General features: G+C 36.6%; 1 protein-coding gene across 1 annotated transcript in view; it reads right to left on the bottom strand.

Annotated features, from left to right (window-relative positions):
- FRY (FRY microtubule binding protein) overlaps positions 1 to 19158 on the bottom strand; it is a 190523-nt gene that overhangs the window by 21589 nt on the left and 149776 nt on the right. Inside the window, 11 exon segments of the mRNA XM_064645493.1 lie at positions 2370 to 2458; positions 2461 to 2530; positions 3025 to 3126; positions 3128 to 3226; positions 8801 to 8971; positions 10027 to 10101; positions 10884 to 11045; positions 12102 to 12281; positions 13025 to 13165; positions 17712 to 17882; positions 17974 to 18071. Coding sequence (XP_064501563.1) covers positions 2370 to 2458; positions 2461 to 2530; positions 3025 to 3126; positions 3128 to 3226; positions 8801 to 8971; positions 10027 to 10101; positions 10884 to 11045; positions 12102 to 12281; positions 13025 to 13165; positions 17712 to 17882; positions 17974 to 18071 — 1358 coding nt within the window.

Below are 19158 nucleotides of genomic sequence, written 5' to 3'. Positions count from 1 at the left end.
AAATATTAGCTTGAAAGAATCATTGGTTTCTTCACTGCAATGACAGTGTTTGTATGAGGAAAATACATTTTGATAGGATAGGGTAGGGCAGGAAGAAAGAGGAAGCAAACGCCTTTCACCCACTGGAGTCCAATATGATGCCCCAAAAGCAAAATAAAAAAGTAGATTCTGAATATTCATGTAGGATTGTAGTATACTTCCAGAAATCTGTAAGTTGAAATAACTTGAAAAATACATAACAGAGCACCATCTGAATCTTTGTATCCCTCATAGCATTATCCATTTGTCTTCTAACAGCTTTTAAGTATTATATTAATTATTGTGATCACTATCTTTAATAGCAAATAAGTTTAACTGATTCCGTGCTTTAAACAATAATATCTGGATTTTAGCACTCAAACATTTGAGAAGAGGCCTATATAATCAGCCTGTTTCTCTCATTTGCTGCATCTATTTAAAGGTTGAGGTGATATTTTTGTTTTTGCTTATGATGCAACAACTAAACATTTTTGTACAGTGCTAAAGAAGTAACAAAAATTTTCCTCTGCACTGCTGACATACCATCAGCTCTCTGAAAAGAAGAACTCAGAGGAAAAGAGAAACAGGAAAGTGCTCAGGTTTTGTGTTATCAAATTATGTAAAAATTATTTAGGTGCAAATTTCAAGTTTTCTGACTAAAAACTGGATAACTTATTCCTCAGAATAAATATAAACCCAGACATTTTAATTTTGTTTATATTGACTCCAACATGTTTAGAGTAAAAATACAGAAGTGTGCACACTAGTAGAAAATAAGTTTGAGGCAAAAAACCACTAAGAAGGCAATCTGTGTTTATCAATTCAAACATCTTTGTAAGGCTAGTAACCTGGGTTATGTTTTTCACCAATGTCTAAACCTGTACGAGGACTAGCTGAATTTGCCTGTCAACCCCACAAGAAACTACTGTGATTTTACATTCTTCACTCATTTTTTCTAAAGTTTTTCAGTTTTTGGATGAACATTGGCCCATGGGCCATTAAAGAAATTTTGACAGTAAAGATTCTAAACCCTCAGGCATATATGAGACTCCTGAACTGTGATTTGCAATTCTTAATGTATGTACCAACAGCTACTGCAGCTGGAGATCAGCTGCAGTCACCACCTGCAAACATATCTGTTCTGACTGCTGCCTCCTGAACTGAAATTCTGCCAACTTGTGCTGTTTATGGTTGTTACGCGGTTACTCGTCTACTTGTTTTGACAAACAATGAGTTTACCTTCTCCACAACCACTACTTTCAGAAGTTTCCCTCCTTTCCTATCCTTACCCTCCTTCTGTCCTTTCTTTTTCCTGCAGAGGTTTCTGACACAAAAAATTTGTTCAATACTCGGCACAGTTCCAATCTCCTTTTCTATGACCTCTTTAATAAAGTCTCCATTACTTCTGTTATATGCAGTGCTAGCAATACTGTATCAATTTTTTTGTGTGGCTGCATTTGGAGGGGACCCAGGGCAAGAAGTGGAATGACAGCCAATGATTACACAAGACATATTCTTCTCCTGCTCATACACTGCTCTTTCTGCAGAAATCACACAATTTAGACATGACAGAGAAGCTTTACTGACATGAGGCAACAGTATCATAAAGTCACTAATTCACACACAGACCTCACCCTAGATTATATTTCTGGAGGGACACTGAGAAGGGTAGGTTCACCTGGTCTCTCACAAGCAAGTATTATCAAACAGAAAATTAAAGAAGCCATCCCCATATTGATAATAATTTACCAGCCTTACTCTGTGTTCATCTTCTGATACAATTCTATGAAATAAACTGTGCTGAACATGGTTGTCATATGCTTGCAAATCCTGCCTTCTTCCCCCCGGATAGCTTAAAATTGCAGTCATGAATTTAAAATTTCTGAGTGTCTGCCAAAAGGCAAGTACTGAATCCAGTGTACACAACTGTACAATGGGTCCCCACATACAAAAAATGTCAGAGAATACACGCATACACCCACCACATGAGTTGGCATATCATTCTTTTAAATCAGCATGAAGAACAAAAGAATATTCCCTTGGGGCTGTAACTTGTAGCCAGTTCATGAATTTGTCTTCCAATGAGCTTGTACTATTTTGGTGCATGTGTAGCACAATATACTTAAGAAACAATAAATAAAATATTTTAATGAAGAAAGTATAAGTAGAAAGGAAACAGTATGAAAGTGCAAGAGCGCCTGAATGTATTGTACTATGGTATTTACAGAGGAAGCCAGAATGTACTTGATTTCACAGATCAAATCCTTTATGAAAGTATAAGCAAAAATAATTTGTAAAAGTTTTATATAAAATACAGTCCAGTTGGAAAAGAAAGAAAAAGATGTATTCACCTTAGGTCCTTCAGACACTTGGAGATTATTCATATCAGGCAAAGACACATCAAAGCTTGATGTTCCTATATTAAAATGATGAGGGTCTCTGAGGTTGTGTCACATGATGTAGAAAGTGAGTCAATATGATTTGCATCCTCAGATGGGGAAAGATTTATAATCTGTTTAAAAGACAACAGAAGCATGAAGAACTAAGTATACAGCTACCCTACCACACACTGCTTTCATAAACATGTAAAGGAGACATTGTCTTAAAGAGCAGTGATGATGGCTCTCAGCCCTGTACACAGACACAACGCTTTCGATGTTTCCGCACAAAAAATTTATTAAAACATCCCTGAAGCGAACAAAGAAAATATGACGCTGTTTACCAACCTGGAGTCTTGTTCTATTTCTTTAAGCATTAAATACATCAGAAAGATTTACTGTTGGCCAATTGTGCAAAATTGTCATATAGTAAAAAAGGGGCAAATAATAAGATGTTTCCTGTGTTTCAAACTTTGCATTAAAATCCTGTTTACCTTTGCAAATAAGTGAAAATGCACCCACCAATTTCAGCTGATTAGGTTGCCCCTGGGCAGAGGAAACTAAAAGCCCATCTTATTTAAAAACACAACTCCTTTTTTTGTTCTTAAATTTCAAGTTTGCAACTTACTAGGTCTGAGTTCTCCAAGATTTGGCTGGTGGTCAGGTCCTCCTCCTCTGATGACTCATCGGAGTCCTCATGGTTCATTTTGTTCAGGCTGGGCGTGCTCCCCTGAGAGCTGGCTCTCTTCCAGCAGCTGCATGTCACACTTGTCCAGGCTGTCCAGGACCCGTCTGCGCACTCCCCAGTTGAAGTTGTCCATGCTTTCACCCTGAAATCAGATATAGGGTCAGCTTTCTTGATTTAACACTGATCATATACAAAGACCTAATCAAAGTTAGCTCCAGAAATACTTTTATGCAAAAATATAATAAAAACTTGATATAAGCATTATTTTTTTGATCACCTGGAGATAAGAGCAGAAGCGTGGAATGGCAGTTAAATGAGCATTCACTCTTTTCAGTATTAGATGTTTTTCATGCACTTGCTAATTTAAGAATTTGGTTTTGTAAGTCCATATATACACTCCTCAATACCAGTAGAGCAATAACAGGCAAAAGAAAAGTTTGGAAGCAATTTTAGGGGATTTTTCCATGGTGTTTAAAAGTATTAGGAGCACAGTTCAAAACAATGGTTCAATTGCAAAACCTTATGTTATAGATTTTAGATTATTTGCATTATATACATAACCATAATGGTGAGTAGATTTGAACAAGCCCCTCCCTTTACACGTAAATGTGACACCTAAAGCAGCACACCTTTTTAACTTTTATTATAGGCCCGTATTGCTTATTTTTGTAACTTGAATATATTTGAATTATTCGAAACTTTATTTTGAGAGCAGCCTGATAAGCATTGCCTGAGATGTCACATTTTAAAAAGGACACAGTCAAATCGACAACCATTTTATACTGACTTTCAGTTCTGATCCCACATGCAGTTACATAAAGCTGAGTGCATTAAGCAAATTGTATAACCATTTGTAAGGCTGGTGAACTGATCACTTGATTTCTTTCATGTACAAAAATGACAATTAGTTTTCCACCATTTTTCCATTTTTTTACTTTATATATTTTGCAGTGGACTGTATGCCTTTTTCCTAATTCTCACTCCCTTCCTATGTCTGGGCAGGTTCCTCTCCAGCAAATGCAGGACCACATCCACAACTGCTCCTGCCACAGACCCACAGAGGCAAAAGGGGCCTCACACATCAAGAAAGATCTCCCCAGAAGTATACAGCTGCAGTTTTGGGCACTTTATCTAGGTGAAAGCCCTCAATCCAGCATTAAAATGGGAAGGAAATTTATAGAGAAAAATGTTTCTTTTTAAGGTTCAGGGCTGACTGTTTAAAACAAGACTCTCTGTAAGTTGCAACAGTCTTAAACAAGCAAGTCAATTGGTGAAAATTCAAGCTGATAGCGATCTTCTAAATATCAATTTGACAAAAATATAGTTCTGCTTAAAAAACAATCACTGATTATGAGTATTTCCTGGGCTTCTGCAGATCAAAATTATGCGCAATCATAGAGAATGAGGTCTCAGCTGAGTGAGGTCCCTTAAGCAGAGTTGTAATTTTAAACACTTGAGTAATCCCCATTCAGGACTACTCAGACATTTACTGAATGAGGACCAAACTGCATAAAGTGCAATGAATTACACTGCAATTACTCCTTAACAATCAACAAACTTCCACAAATTGATCTTACTTTTCATCATTACCCTTTAATGCAATGGATCATGGAATATGAATTGAGGGAGAGGGGAAGTTCAGTTTTGTGACACTAAGCTCACTGTTCACGAACAAACATGATAAAAACAGAAAAAAATATTTTTAAGGAAAAAGGCAACCCAGAAATCCAAGAACTGTAATTCAAAAGAACATTTATAACTAAGGAATGCACTATAATCAAGAACATGAAATTGTCATAAAGCCTGACATATTATTGGAAGAACCCTGTGTTTTCATCCTGGGACTGGTATCATATGGTAGTTTTGTGTGGAAAGAGAACAGAACACATCTAAGATTTAAGAAGTTAGGTCTCTTTAAACCATAAAAATGACTGTTCAGTTCCAAGCTATTTATTTTAACAAGTTCTTTGGTTGTCCATCCTACCCCACAATGGCTGTAGGACACATGCAGCAATGAGACATCCTCCACAAACACATCAGTTACAGAATTAACAAATGACAAAATGACACAAATAAGCAAGCAAGAAAAGATGACGGTCATCACACCCTGATCCTCATGATGCCTAGTAAAGCTATCGGTAAACATTGCAGCCAATGTCCGTGGGAATATGTCCTGTTGCAGTTTTATTCTGCAATGTCTTAAAGAAGGAAGCCAGCAAAAAGAAGAAAAATGAAAAGGGACACTTCCAGGGCATGCAGTTAGAAGGGGCAGTGAATTAAAAGTGAGGGAAAAGGGTAATAGAGATGAAACATTGTAACTCAAATACCCATGGTATTTGGATTAGCATAAGTTTGCTACAGGGGCACTTATAATCATAATGAATTTAAACAAGAGGTCAACATGTGTCTATGAAGATGGAGTTGTTGTTTTTGGAGTCTGTGAAACCAATCTTTCTTTCATAGTTAACAAGAGCAAAGATGTATTTGAGAAGCTGTTGATTTTTACCTACAGCAGGAGGAAAGCTATCTCCTATCTGGAAAGTCACCAGTGATAAACATCAATTCAGAGGAATACAGCCACATGTTATAAATGTGTCTGGCCAGCAGTGAGCAAGTACCACACAGAACAACTCACAATCAACACCCTCTGGTAAAGGATCAGATGTGCCCTTGCAGCTGCTTTAAACTTTACCACAACCCAGTGGAAAAGAGAGACAGCAGCACAATAAAAAGGGAAGTAATCCTATGTGGGGAACAGCAGTAAAGCTCCTCTGTAGAGCCAGTAAGAATCATGCAAAACCTCTTTCACACAAGTTTTCATCCTTACCATGTTGACAAAGTATGCAAAGTTAGTGGAATCGCTCAGATATTGTAGGGTATAGGCATAAGTGTTGTGGAACTGCATAGTAAGGCAGTATTTCCATATGGATACAGCTTTTAGAGCACAGGCAGTTTGAGACAGAGACTTTTTGGGGGCTGTGTTTGCACAATAACTGATGTACAGACTATCAGAAACCAATATGCAAATTACTGTGGTTGCTGATTTTTTTTTATAATTTGTACAACTCATTAGAATTCTCTATCATTTTAGTTCTCTCTATACATTGATAAACTGCAAGTTTAGGTCCCAAACTAGCAACCGGTGATGTGCCTTTTCAGTTTTCTTAAGAAGGTAAATGAGTCCAGCAAAGTTGGTAGGATCACACAGAGGAATTAAATTAAGCTGTAGAAATTAATTCACTTATTCAGTTAAATTCAGTCTGGCATGCAACTTTTTTAAGAGGTCTCAGGCATCAGCTTTAGCAAGATGCTAGCAGAAGACAATATACCACAACTGAAAAGCTAGAAATTATATATAATTTGCCCATAGGAACAAATGGCCCAAACTTTATTATAAATAATGAAGTTTCTACATATTAATCATGCACAAAGATACCAAAAGGAGAAATGGCTCAATTTGAAAAACACTGATAACTAGAAGTAAGATATTTTAAAACTTGTGAAGACTGCTGAACATGTCAAAAGCAAACTTAAAATGAAGCAGAATTTTTGAAAAAAACCTCAAAAATATTTCTAATACAAGACAAAAAAATGAAGCACCTGTCAGAAATGCAAGCACACCCCACCCCTCCACGCACACACTGAAGGGGGGAGGTAACAGCAAAACTATGATGTTATTCTACAATACAAATTTGCAAGAAGGCATAACATATGCTGGCACATCTGAGTTCAAGTAGCATTCTTACCTGAAGTTCCTGGGTAGCAGATATAACAGATAGAAAAACAAATAGAAAGAATCTATGTAAAATTACTGTAATAAAGACATCATAGACAAACATTTGCCTACAATTGTAACAAATATTATCACAGAAACCTCAACTCTTCAGCCTATCTTTTAAGTTGGAAAATAACTATTACTTGCTTTCACATCTTTATCAAATTTCAAACAGGTACATCTTGTGGTCTGAGGATGATTTTTTTGATGTTGCTCTTGCTAGCTTAAGGAAGTAGACTCTTACACCAGCTCTGAATTTGGCTAAAGTATCTATTTAATTTTAAAAAACTAATAAGTCAGTCTGGACTGAACTGTGGAATGCAAGGCTTCAGATCCATTGCAATTTTAAACCTGTATCAAGTAAAAGGCTACATTTTTCATTTTACTTCATATAAAACTAGAGAAGCTTAGTATCTGTTTCATGACCAATTTAAGACAATTAGGATATCAATTAATTTAGGCCTCAGTCTTGAAATTAGCCACATGTATAAAAGAAATCTTTACAGCATCACAATCCATGAAGGTAAATTCATTTTGGTAGGAATTCTTCTTCACAATATGCTCTCTGTATGGTTTTAACTGGTAAAGAGAAAGAAGAAATTCCTGAATTTCAGTAGACAAAAAATTATCAAGTTATATTCAGTCAAAATTGCAGTGTCAAATCCTTGTAGTATCTTGAAAGCATTTAAGAAACAACAATTACTGCAGCCAGTATATTTTTGACAAAAAACCTGGTGTTGTTTTATCATTTATCATTTTTTGAGCATTAGAGATCCTTCATATTATTTGTCTAATGTATTTTCAATCATTGCTGCCAGCTACCCTTTTATTTTTTTTAGCAAACTCATGGGCAGCTGTGAGCCAAAATTACTATATTTTGATACAGAAATTCAAGACTTGGAAAAATAAGGACTTAGTGACATTTTTTTCCATTCCCTCATCTTTCTCTTCATTGGAAAAGAAAAAGTTCAGATGTACATGAGTTCACACCTCAGAGGTCTGTTTACCTTAAAATTATTTTACTACTGGAATACAAATAGGTAGAAAAATTACTATTTCTACTTGTACACTTGTTCTTCTCAGGGCTAAGAGCAATGCCTGAGAGAATTCTTGTTAACACTGAGTTCAGATTATGACAAGACAATTTATTAAACTGTTCAGTTTGCTGAACATCTGCACCTTAAGTCCTTCAAAAGAGCTAACAATTTCTGAAATTTTAAATAGCAACAAAAATGTTAGATTTGTTTGGCAATGGATATTAATTTTTGGGCTTTCCCAACCAAACAGAAAGAAATTAAAGGGTGTACCCCAAAAATTCAGCAGTTCTTCAACTTTTTCCCTTCAGCAGTTTCAGCTCAAGGTGAGCTGATAGGCTTCACCTGTCAAGACTTGATCTGGGCCCTCAGAATTTTGTTTAGCTCCTGCAGGAAATGATGAAATCCCAGACATCTAAGCAGAATGGAAGGTATAGCTCTCTAAACATTAGTGATTTCATCAGCAGTTGCAGGAATAACAGCAGCCTGAAGGCCTGAGTTAATGTTTTAGAGGGTTACTAATGAACCAACTGATTTGGAATAATTTCATTTTATAGGTTTTTAATAAGCGAACATATTTTTGTTAACAATTTAGATCTTTATAAATTGTATTTAAAATAAATTCACTTAAAAGCAAATTCACTGAAAAGGTACTAGAACAGAGGCTTTATTTTCCAGTAACAGTGTTGCAGTGTTTCCTAAAGTAGATTCAGAAAGGAAGGGTGTGGTAGCCTTTTACTGTTATGCTACTTAAATAAACACTAAGTGAACATTATAACAGTCTGAACTCAAAATTAAGTTTATAGTTAAACAGTTAAAGTTTTATGTTACAAGAAGAGTAGTGTTTAGTAGAAAGAGTATAAAACTGTTTTAATAAAAAAGCTGTTTCAAAGAAAATATACTGTACCTCCCCATCTTCCAGCTCAACATCTAGGAAATCAAAGTCCCTAAAGACTCTGAATTGTTGTTCACTGTTTGAATCATCCATGTTCTCCTGCTCCCTTGTTCCGTCTTCTGAAGACACCAAGCTCGTCTGGTGCTCCATCAGATCCAAATCACCACAGGAAGAAAAAATCACCTACAATTTAAAGGATTTCTCTTGTAACAAACTGTTCCCTCTGGTTGTTTCTTCCTAAAAGCTGTAATTGGTTATTCAGAAGACTGTATTTCCAGTACACACCTAATTCCTTCACTGAGTATTTTTAGAACACTCTTTATTATTTATGTTGGACAGGTGCCTTCAGATTAAACTTGTACAAAGAAACAACTTCATACTGTGGGAACACATCCAAGAATATTACAGCTACCTCTTAATGGCTGCAGACTGATGTTGCCTGGATGTTTGTATACATACATAGGAACAAAATTCAGAGAACTTAGCAGAGAAAATACTGTCAAGGGAGTGAGATAGTAAGTTCATAAAAAAAACCCCTCTAGTTAAAAAGATGTTCAAAAATATGTCAAGATTAGAAAATACAACAAATTCTAATTTTTTCTTTCCTACTAAATATACTTATATCTTCAATTTAGTTGCAAAAATTAAACAGTGCTGTCTTGCAGAAATGAAGGACCTGTTCTCCATAATAAAGTGACATACACCATTTTCAAAAGCATTCAGAAATTTTCCTTTCTCTGTAGAAAATATTTAATAACTATTTTAAGATCTTCCCACTATGGATGATCTATTGTCCATTTCCTGGCACCAGATAATATTAATTTTTAAAGAGTAACATCAGAACTGCCGTGTAATGGAAAAATCAGACACATACACACCCTCCCCCCATTTCATTTCTTTAATTTATTTTTTTACTTTGTAAAGGTTCTAGATTGGTAATACCAGAGGTCATTACTTTATTCCCACTGAGATGGCATAACTGAAACCTATAGCATCACAGATCTCTCACAGGAAACCCACACACAGCTCTGACAGTAAGTCTGCTTTAAGTGAGAGGGCCATTCACTCACTGGTCCAAATGCTGAGAAACGCAGCCTGGGCCAGTACAAAGGACAGTGATAGTAATGTGACATGAAAACTAAGCAAATGTGGTCAGCAACTCTGGGAAACACAGTTCTTTACTTTTAAAGTAATGAAACACGATGAAACAAAGAAATGGTCAATACAAGGCTACTTACTGAAGGGTTTTTACTCAGCCCAACTTCCTGACCACACAGGGAAAGGACATGCACCAGCTTTTCCTTTGTTCTTTTCTAGAAAACAAGGTGTTTCTCAAGTGAGCATTTTTTTAACCACTCATTCTCCTGGTGGCTAGAAACATACATTAGCAATTTTTAATTAGGAGGAACCAACCAACCAAAGAATTAGTCATTAAGTGCTCAAAGGATTGCTCTCAGAGCAACTATGCATCAAGGAAACAAAAACAGCTGTTAATGATTTTGCTGTTTATTATATTTAAATTAGTCAATGAATTCCATTGAGCATAATAAGGAAATGTTGGATCATATGCATCACTTTAAAAAGACAGTTCAGAAGCTTAAAATTAAGCACATGCTTAATTTTCTTTTGGTCACTGCTATATAACCTGGTGTATTAAAAAAAGAAAAGAGTAATAACTACATTTATTCTGCATGGTTTTATTCCAGCTGGCAGATAACCAAAATCAGTAAGGTAATCAAAGATCACTTTTAGGAAAATTGGGATTTTTACTCAATTTCTCAAGAAAGGAACACTTTTAAAGTTACATGCTATCTATCTGCTCTCCTTGCTAATATCTGAACTCATTTGTCATTTTTAGTTAAATCTGACCTAGACTTAACAGGTCTTAAAAAGATGCATTTCCTGCAAGTTGAAAGAAAAACAGACATAACTCAGTCCATTTTTGAGTCCAAGAAAGCACACACAGTCAGATATTGTGCTGCCACTGCCCCAGCCAGCCAGGAGCACTGCACAGGGCACAAGTATTTAAGAACCTAAGTGTGTGTTAATTCAGCTGCTGTAAATGCAACTTGTCAATGAACAGTGGGATACCTACCTGAGAGTACTGAGGTCTCTTCCAGCTCACAGGAACAAGGACATTGGAGTTAGATCCTGATGAGGTTGAAGAAGTGCTTCGGGTGACAGCCATTGCCCTGGGTTTACCATCTCGTCCAGAAGAACTCTGCAGCTCATCATACCGTCTTCCAATAATTGGAGTCTTAAATAGAGATTAATATTCCCTAGTACTATGCCTCAGGATGAACTTACAAGGGCCATATTGCTTCAGTTGGAGGAAAAGATTACTCTGAAGATTATATACAAGGATAAAACAAGGAGTGCACCAAATTTCATGTCACTTGATATGTTTGTTATTTTCCACTGTGAACGTCTGAGTAACAACTGCCATATTTAGTAGCTACTGCTTATATTCATGGATGGATAATACTCAAAGCAACTGTCACACTAGTTTCTGACATAAGAGCACATAAAAACCCCAGAAAGCATATGAAATTTATTGGAAATCCACATTTCTTGCACATGCTTTTTAATATTTTTTTCCTACGAGTGCTGAACATTTTGGTTCTTTTCCAACAAATACTGAAATTCTCTCTTGGATTGACAGTTAGATGCTCAGTATGTTCTAGAACTATACCTACATGAACAGCACATAGTACCAGATGCCTTTTTATGTTTATATTTCCTTTTAATCTCAATAGCTCACTATTATCTATATAAAATAAATCTACAATGCTGAAAAAATTCCTGCAGCTTCATAACAATGAGTTGCCCATTAAAGTCAATAGGACCATTCAGTTCTAAAAAGTTATCAGGTGCACAGGGTTTGCAGGATAAAGACTGCTGTAAGAGAGTCCAGTCAGAAGTCAGGCAGTAGTTCCTGAAAGGACATTCTCTGTGTTTAACAGTTACAGAGAACACTGGCATCCAAGTATAAAATGTTTGCAAGGGAAATTTATAGATATGGCATGCATATATATTACAGTTGGCATAACTCAACACAGCTTTTCCACCAGATAATTTTAAATACAACTAGTAATTCCTTAACAAAAAAAAAAAAATATAGTAAACATTTGAAAAGAGCCCTCCAACATGGGTCACTAAATATGTCACTTAGAATCAAAAATAATTGAAGAGACTTTCAGTTTGGTAATTTTCCTTTCCTAATTTTTCAGCTTTCTTAAGGAGTTGCAACACATGTTTTAGGATTATCAAATAACTCAATTAAGGTGTTAAGTAGCAAAATTACACGAAGTACCTCTGAAATATCAAAATGAAACTCTAGAGTCTTCCCTGGTAGCTCCTTGGAGGCACTGTTCCACACTCGATGTATTTCCATTTTTGAAAGATCACTATGTTGATAGGAAGGTAGAACTAAACTGGCAGAACGAGAAACTACCAATTTCAGGATATTCAAGGCTTCTCTCCAGTGAATACTCTAGAAATAGATATATTTAATCAGCAAACAGAAAGTAAGATTCACACATATTCAAGATTGTTTACATTTTACAGTCATATTTTTTACCACATAATAAAAATATTGAATTGGAATATTCCTGTTCTTTCTTTGTCTTGGCCAGTGACAAGGTACATACTTGCAGAATAATTTCAACAGCAGAGACCAAGACTTGCCCAAGGTGTCACTGTTAGGGAAGTGGCTTGCAGCCTGAGACAGACACCTGTGGGCAAGGTCAACTTGGCAAAGGATTTAAAATCTCCTACCTGAATGCCTTAATCAGTATGAATAAATATAAGGGCCATTGCAGAATCCCCATTTAATGAAAAAGCTGACTTGATACAGGTTCTTTACAACTGTGAATTCCTAGTAGAAACACGTATTTTTCACTTGTCAAGAATTAGGTAATGGAGGTCTTTGAAGGGAAGTGCTTATGACTCATCTCCCTCATGAGACCACTCACCTAGGCTCTGTGTGGTATTAATCTTGCTGCAAGGTTCTGCAGCTGAAGCTTAGCCCTTCCCACACAATGAACATATAGCTGGGCATCTTATCTGGGAATGCACAGTCTATGAGGCATCAGGATGTCTGTAAACTAGGTCCCACACTAGACAGTTGCAGCCCTCCCTGCTAATCTAGTCTTAAATTCTTATAAAGAAAATCAATTTATGATAGTAAATATGGCTAAGTTCCTATATTAAAATAATAAAAAATACTGTATTTACCTGTACATATTTTTCAATGGTTTTTAGCACTTCCACATTAAACTGTTTCACAGGAATAGCTGACATGTCCATATAACTAAGAAGACTGTAGATCATCTGTAAGAGGGACTGTTGCATACTAGGAAGGCCCTTTTCTAGTAGCTGTTACAAAAAAGAGAAAAGTGAATGTAACTAAATTTTGAGACATTTCTTCTTATGGAAAAAGCTACTAATTTCATGAATACCATTTGTACTGTTAATCTCTCTTCACTCACTGATTTTGCAATGCCATTTTGCAATCATTTCACAACTCATAATGATACAGGTGTGAAGTAAAAAAAAGCTTAAGTTGGAAAAAATGCTAGCCTGTTACATTTTATATATGCCTGCCCTAACTTATCCACAAAACATATTCAGCAGTTAAGTAAACTGGTAGGTAAAATTTACACTGTAATTTGGGAAGGACATCCAATAAAAACAGGAGAGTGTCTTTTTATGTCTACATTTGCTGAAAGTCAGTGAGAAAAAAGAAAACATGCTGAAGAAACAAAACTACTACTATTCAGACATCAATAAATATTTATCCAAATATACTTCACTGCCAGTGCTCACCGGCTGTAACTGCCAAAGAAACATCTTCTTTTAAGGAGGAGATGGAGTTTCTGGGCTCTCTTATTGTAGAGACTAATACAAAGAAGGGCTTCATCTAAATCCCGGAATTTTGAGACACCTAGGTGCAGATCCTGTAATACTACAATGACCCTTGGAAGTGCAGCTGTGCTTATATATATAAATATGACATATACATGACATATATATGACATATATACATAGACATACATATATACATATATACATATACATGACAGTAATTTCGGACGTGTACGGACATCCGTATACGTGTGAAATGTCTCATTTGAAAATTTCCTGGAAGGCAGCATGTTCTTTCACTGGTGACAGGCACTGTCCCACCCCCCCAAATTTCAGAGGCAATCAAATGTTATTGCTGGAAGTTACCAGAAACTCAGTACTAGATACCATCCTTCATTCAGGCCAACAAAAAAAGTTCTTCTAACATTGGCTACTAGAATTATTAGGATCAAGAAAACAATTACTTATAAAAACTCTGTGCTGCATTATGTCTTCCATCAGAGAAAAATTTCAACTGTTATCCAAGTGGACTTTAGCAGTTTTTTAGATATCCTTGCTGGTCCGAATGACAAGGCTCCTCCTGTTATTGAATGAGAACGCTTCATGCTAGTCAAAATGGAATGATCAGGTAGGACATGCCTATCTTATCCCACTGTATATTTTCTGATTTCTTTCATCAGTAAAGCGAGTGATTCATAAAACAAAGTGGGCAAGTTCCATTAGCAGCACAATAAATGGAACTCACTACGCTTTATCTATTCCTCTACAAAATGACAGCATGAATTTTTAAATTAAAGATACTACATGGCAACATGCTTCAGCCCTTAAACACCTTCAGCCCTTCAGTACCTTTATTGAGAGAGAAAATGTGTGTAGCAAATCTTTTTCAAAACAGGGTTATAGACTTTTTCTTGCCTTCTATTAGGATCAGACAGAAAGAAATATTTTTGTTCTCTGACAGAGGCTACTGCATCAGACAATCTCTTTTGGGATAGGAAAAGGAATTCTTGGGAAATAATGGAGGTTTTGTGCCTCTTGCTGGTTAGAAAGCTGTTGCAGGAACTTTATCTCTGAAAGTTTCTAATTATGTTAGTCAAACAAACATTTTGAGGAAATAAAGAAGGAATTTGTCTGATATTCAAGTCACCAGTGGGACAGTGCCTGATCTAGGAAATGCTTCCCCTTGCAATGTCTTAGTCTCTAGTGATTCCTTGGTTTTGAACAGGTTATGAATGCTCATGTTTCTATCACAAACTATCTTACATCTAGCAAGAAGGAGGTGGAAAAATCTACCATGAGCATATTACTATGCACTGTGGTTTCTTGTCCCTTATTCTATATTAATAGCATTAGCTATTTAGGTCCAAGCACAGCCCTGGACTTAATGAGTCACTAGTTTAAAAAGTGACCTATGCCAATTCAGATATGCTCCTAGAATGAGTGTGCTTTCATGATAAAAGGTTGAATTTTAAAAATTAATATACAAAAATCTAACATAAAAAAGTAAGCTTTCAGTAATATGTTTGTATGCTGATTTTGGTAGTGGAGGTTCAAAGTTCTACTGCACCATTAAATAGTGATTTTTCCTCATCTGTAGATTGAGATCACTCCCATATTTTTCTAGAATAAATTATCATTTTTCATGAATGGATCATATGTAAAACTGAGTAAAGAGCACTGCTTGTCACTGCAGGGTTTGGATAATAACACAGTTGAAATGTCTTATTTTATGCTTGAATCATACTCCTTAATTACAAGCAATTACCTGCCACCAAATAGGTTAAATGCAAACTTTTATCTAAATGGCAATAATTGAAACTTCTAACTTCTGCCAAGAGCATTTGTTTTCATAGCCTTAAGGTGTGGTACCATGTTTTCTTCTGAAGGTACACCTGTGTGTTCAGAGGGGTCGCTGTTGCAATACAGATTTCCTTTGTTATTCTTAATCACTGCATGTCTTGCAATTTCCCTCCTGCCCAAGCATTGGGGACTGAACCAGGATTTGTTAAAGCCCGAGTTTGTGTAACCAATGGCTATAACATTCAACTGCAGATTGCCCAGAGGGGCTGTTAACCTATTTGGCTTTACCTATTGACAGTATATCTCACGGCTGGTTTAGAGAAGACAGGGACACGTTGTTTATCCTGGTTTGGGGGTTAACTAAGATGAAAAGATGAAACATTCTGAATGCTGAAAAAAAAATTTTTCAGGGCCATAACAGGCTGAACAAGATGGTTTCTTGTCTCTTGCTACTTCACCAGATTGGCAGCTACTCTACGCCCATATGAATGTTCTTCAGACATGACTCAACATCGATGCAGTCAATGTAAATACAGAAAAAGGAAGTCATGCTTACTACTCTGTCATCCTGCTGCTGATGGTGCTATGTGAGGAATGTCTTAATTATGGTCAAAAACCTGCCTGACTTGTTGTTAATACAGTAGTGTGGTGCCAATCTACAGCAAGGGGGAACTGCACAGAAGGAGTCTCCATATGTAAGCCTAAACCCGTTTTAAAGGGAGCAAGATCACGAGCAATGGCCTTTGTGGAGATGTTGCAGCAGTAGTGACTGTATGTAGAGCATGGAAGGAAAACAGAGAGGCAAACACTTTCCTAAGGCTGGGAAAGCAAAGGAGAAAGAATTTAAACACTTTAATTTTTATAGCAATTCTTTATTAGGAATATAAGCTTCTGCTGTGAAGGAGAGACTTGGCTCTAGAGGATGGAAAGAGCTAATAGTTCTTCAGAGTCTTTGAACTTGAAAACAGATTGAAAAACCTCAAGGTCCTGTTTTAGTCTCCTTCAGAAGAGTCATGGCTTTCATTATTAGTTACGATTATCATAACTATCATATATGATTGTTAACTTAGAGCCTCCATGTGCAAACCAGGTGAGGAAATGCAGCTTGAGGTAGCAGAGCCTAGTTTGCTCTGAAGTCTTAAGTGATTGTGGGAGCACAGCCTGGCCTTTCAGGCTCTTGAAAAATCTGTCAATAGCCAGTATTAGAGACACCTGAGGAGTTTTTGTAGATCCTTTGGCAGAGGGGGGAAAAAATCTGCTCCAAGAAATAAAGCTGCTCTAAATAAGCTAGTTAATTTATGTAGAGAGGTGGGTGTCAGACTCTTTTCCAGAGTAACAAGTGACAGTATGAGAGGAAATGACCTCAAGTTGCACCAGGGGAGGTTTAGATTGGATATTAGGAAAAATTCCTTCACAAAAAGGATTGCCAAGCATCAGAAACGGCTGACCAGGGAAGTGATGGCATCGACATCCCTGCAAATGTTCAAAAAACGTGTGGATGTGGCACTTGGTTTAGTGGTGGACTTGGCAGTGTTAGCTTTGTGGTTGAATTTGATGATCTTAAAGGTCTTTTCCATCCTAAATGGTTCTGTGATTCTATGAATACAGAACTGTCTTCTCCCTGGATGGGAAGGGAGACTGAAGGCATCTCACTCAGTGGGAAGTGATAAATCCGAGAACCCTACAAGAAAATGCTGTCCTGATACTGATCTGACACAAGAGGCAGAATATCAAGAAGCCTTATGCTGAAAACTGAACTGAGCCTTGGATCCCCAGGAACAACACTGCATCAGCTCTATACTCCATGCATGAAAAATGTTAGGAGTAAGCAATGAACACAGAGGAAAACCTTGGCAGCAAGATGCTACCATTCAGTATTAGAGGAATGAATATAAATTTGTAGCAAGAACCAGATCCTTATATAGCAGATGATATCTTATTATGCCACTAAAACCCTTGTGGAATTAGTCCTTCCCTTATCCTTAGTGGGATCTAAATAAATGTCCAGTTTCCTCTTGCTTTCACAGTGGAAAATCCAACTGGCTGATGAAGTAAGATGCTTTAAGATGCATCAGCTTTTGTTTTAGTGTTCAATATTGATTTTTTATAGCAATTATATCTGTTAATTTCTGCTTTTTATTTTTAATTATAAAATAACAGCAGCAGAGAGCCCCCAGAAATCTGCTGGCAGACTTCATCTCTTTGGGCTGTTAGGCAACAGAAGAGTTAAAACAGTAAAAAGTTTTCAAAAACTTACCTCAGCCAAATATGTAACCATACTCAAAGTAATATCAGCAAATGCTTCATGAAGGTAACGGCAAACCACATTTACCCAGGTAGCACAGTCCCTTGTATAGCTGTGTGTTTTATAAAGGGTCATGACATGTGCAAGATTTGATAGCTTGGGGTTCTTCTCCTCCAAACAAACCTAATTAAATATAAATGTCAAAACATATTGAGAACAAGGCAACTGCATTTCCCGTTTTGAGGATGTACAAAACAGTAAATGGTTTTGATACCTGAGCAATCCTTTCAGCTATATCTTTACAAAACTGGTTTGGGCCATCAAAATGCTGAATTAAATGGGGCAGGAGACACAAAACATTCAGTGGAAATCCTAGAACAGGAAAATACAGAACAAAATGTGTATTTTGGACAGCAAGAGCCACAGTGATCTTTAAGTCTGGTCACAATTTTGATATTACATTAATTATAAACTCACACAGACTCTGTCAAGTTGTTCACACCACTGGCCATTCCACATTTGTCTTAAAGGAGCCTTAATTTGAAAATCCAGTACATCATTTACAATACTGTTGTAAAGTATGAAACTGTTTCTGCAAACACTACTGCACATTCCTGTTAGAGATCATGTTTATCTTTTCCACTTAACTGGCTTACTGACAGTCTAAACTAGTGGCATTTTCATTACTGCTGCTAAAACACCAGAAGAAAATCACTGAGTATTGATCAATAAACAACTGTTTTGGTCAGGCTGCCAGGCTCAGCTTCCATTATTTTATACTGTTCAAGGTAATAATAATAATGAATCAAAATTCTGATATAACAGGTCAGCTAAGACTACTCAACGGGGTGCTTTTGAAGCTGGGTGATGGCTCCTGCAACCAAGTGCTGGCTGCTGTCAATAGCATAAGTACTGTCTGGAACTGTAGTTGATGAACTACAGGCAGCAGCTGTAACAGTGAGCTGTAACAAAAACTGCTCTGGTTCAGGTGGGAGCTCAGAAGTCAAGTAATTGTATCTAGACACAATCTGTTTTTTGAAAAGAAAGAATCTGATCCATGAAAATAATTTTCTAACCATTCATTCCCTCTTGTTCCACACAACTAAAGAAGTTGCCTAAATTAGGACCACAGTTTCCCTAGTCTGCCTCTGTACTCAGGGAAAAGAAAAGATACCACCAGATGGTACTGTCACAGCCTATGTGTGAATTGCCCAACAAAGTCTGGAACACAGGCACCACACAGGTGCTTAGAGATGGGCAGGCTGTTCATGGCATTCATCCCTTTATTCTGTGTCTAAGCTTGTTATGACTTAGTTGTTAAGCCCGAACAGTTGTCTTAATATCTGTGTTTCTGACTGAAAGACAGGAGTAAAAATCTGGAAAAATGCAAAAACTCTCTTCAAGACATATATTTAAAGGAAGTGGTCACAACCTCAGCTAAATAACTGGGAATTTAAAA

Source organism: Pseudopipra pipra, chromosome 2 (genome assembly GCF_036250125.1).
Source record: "Pseudopipra pipra isolate bDixPip1 chromosome 2, bDixPip1.hap1, whole genome shotgun sequence".
Classification (NCBI taxonomy): domain Eukaryota; kingdom Metazoa; phylum Chordata; class Aves; order Passeriformes; family Pipridae; genus Pseudopipra; species Pseudopipra pipra.
This window is presented reverse-complemented; position numbering and strand designations above follow the sequence as displayed.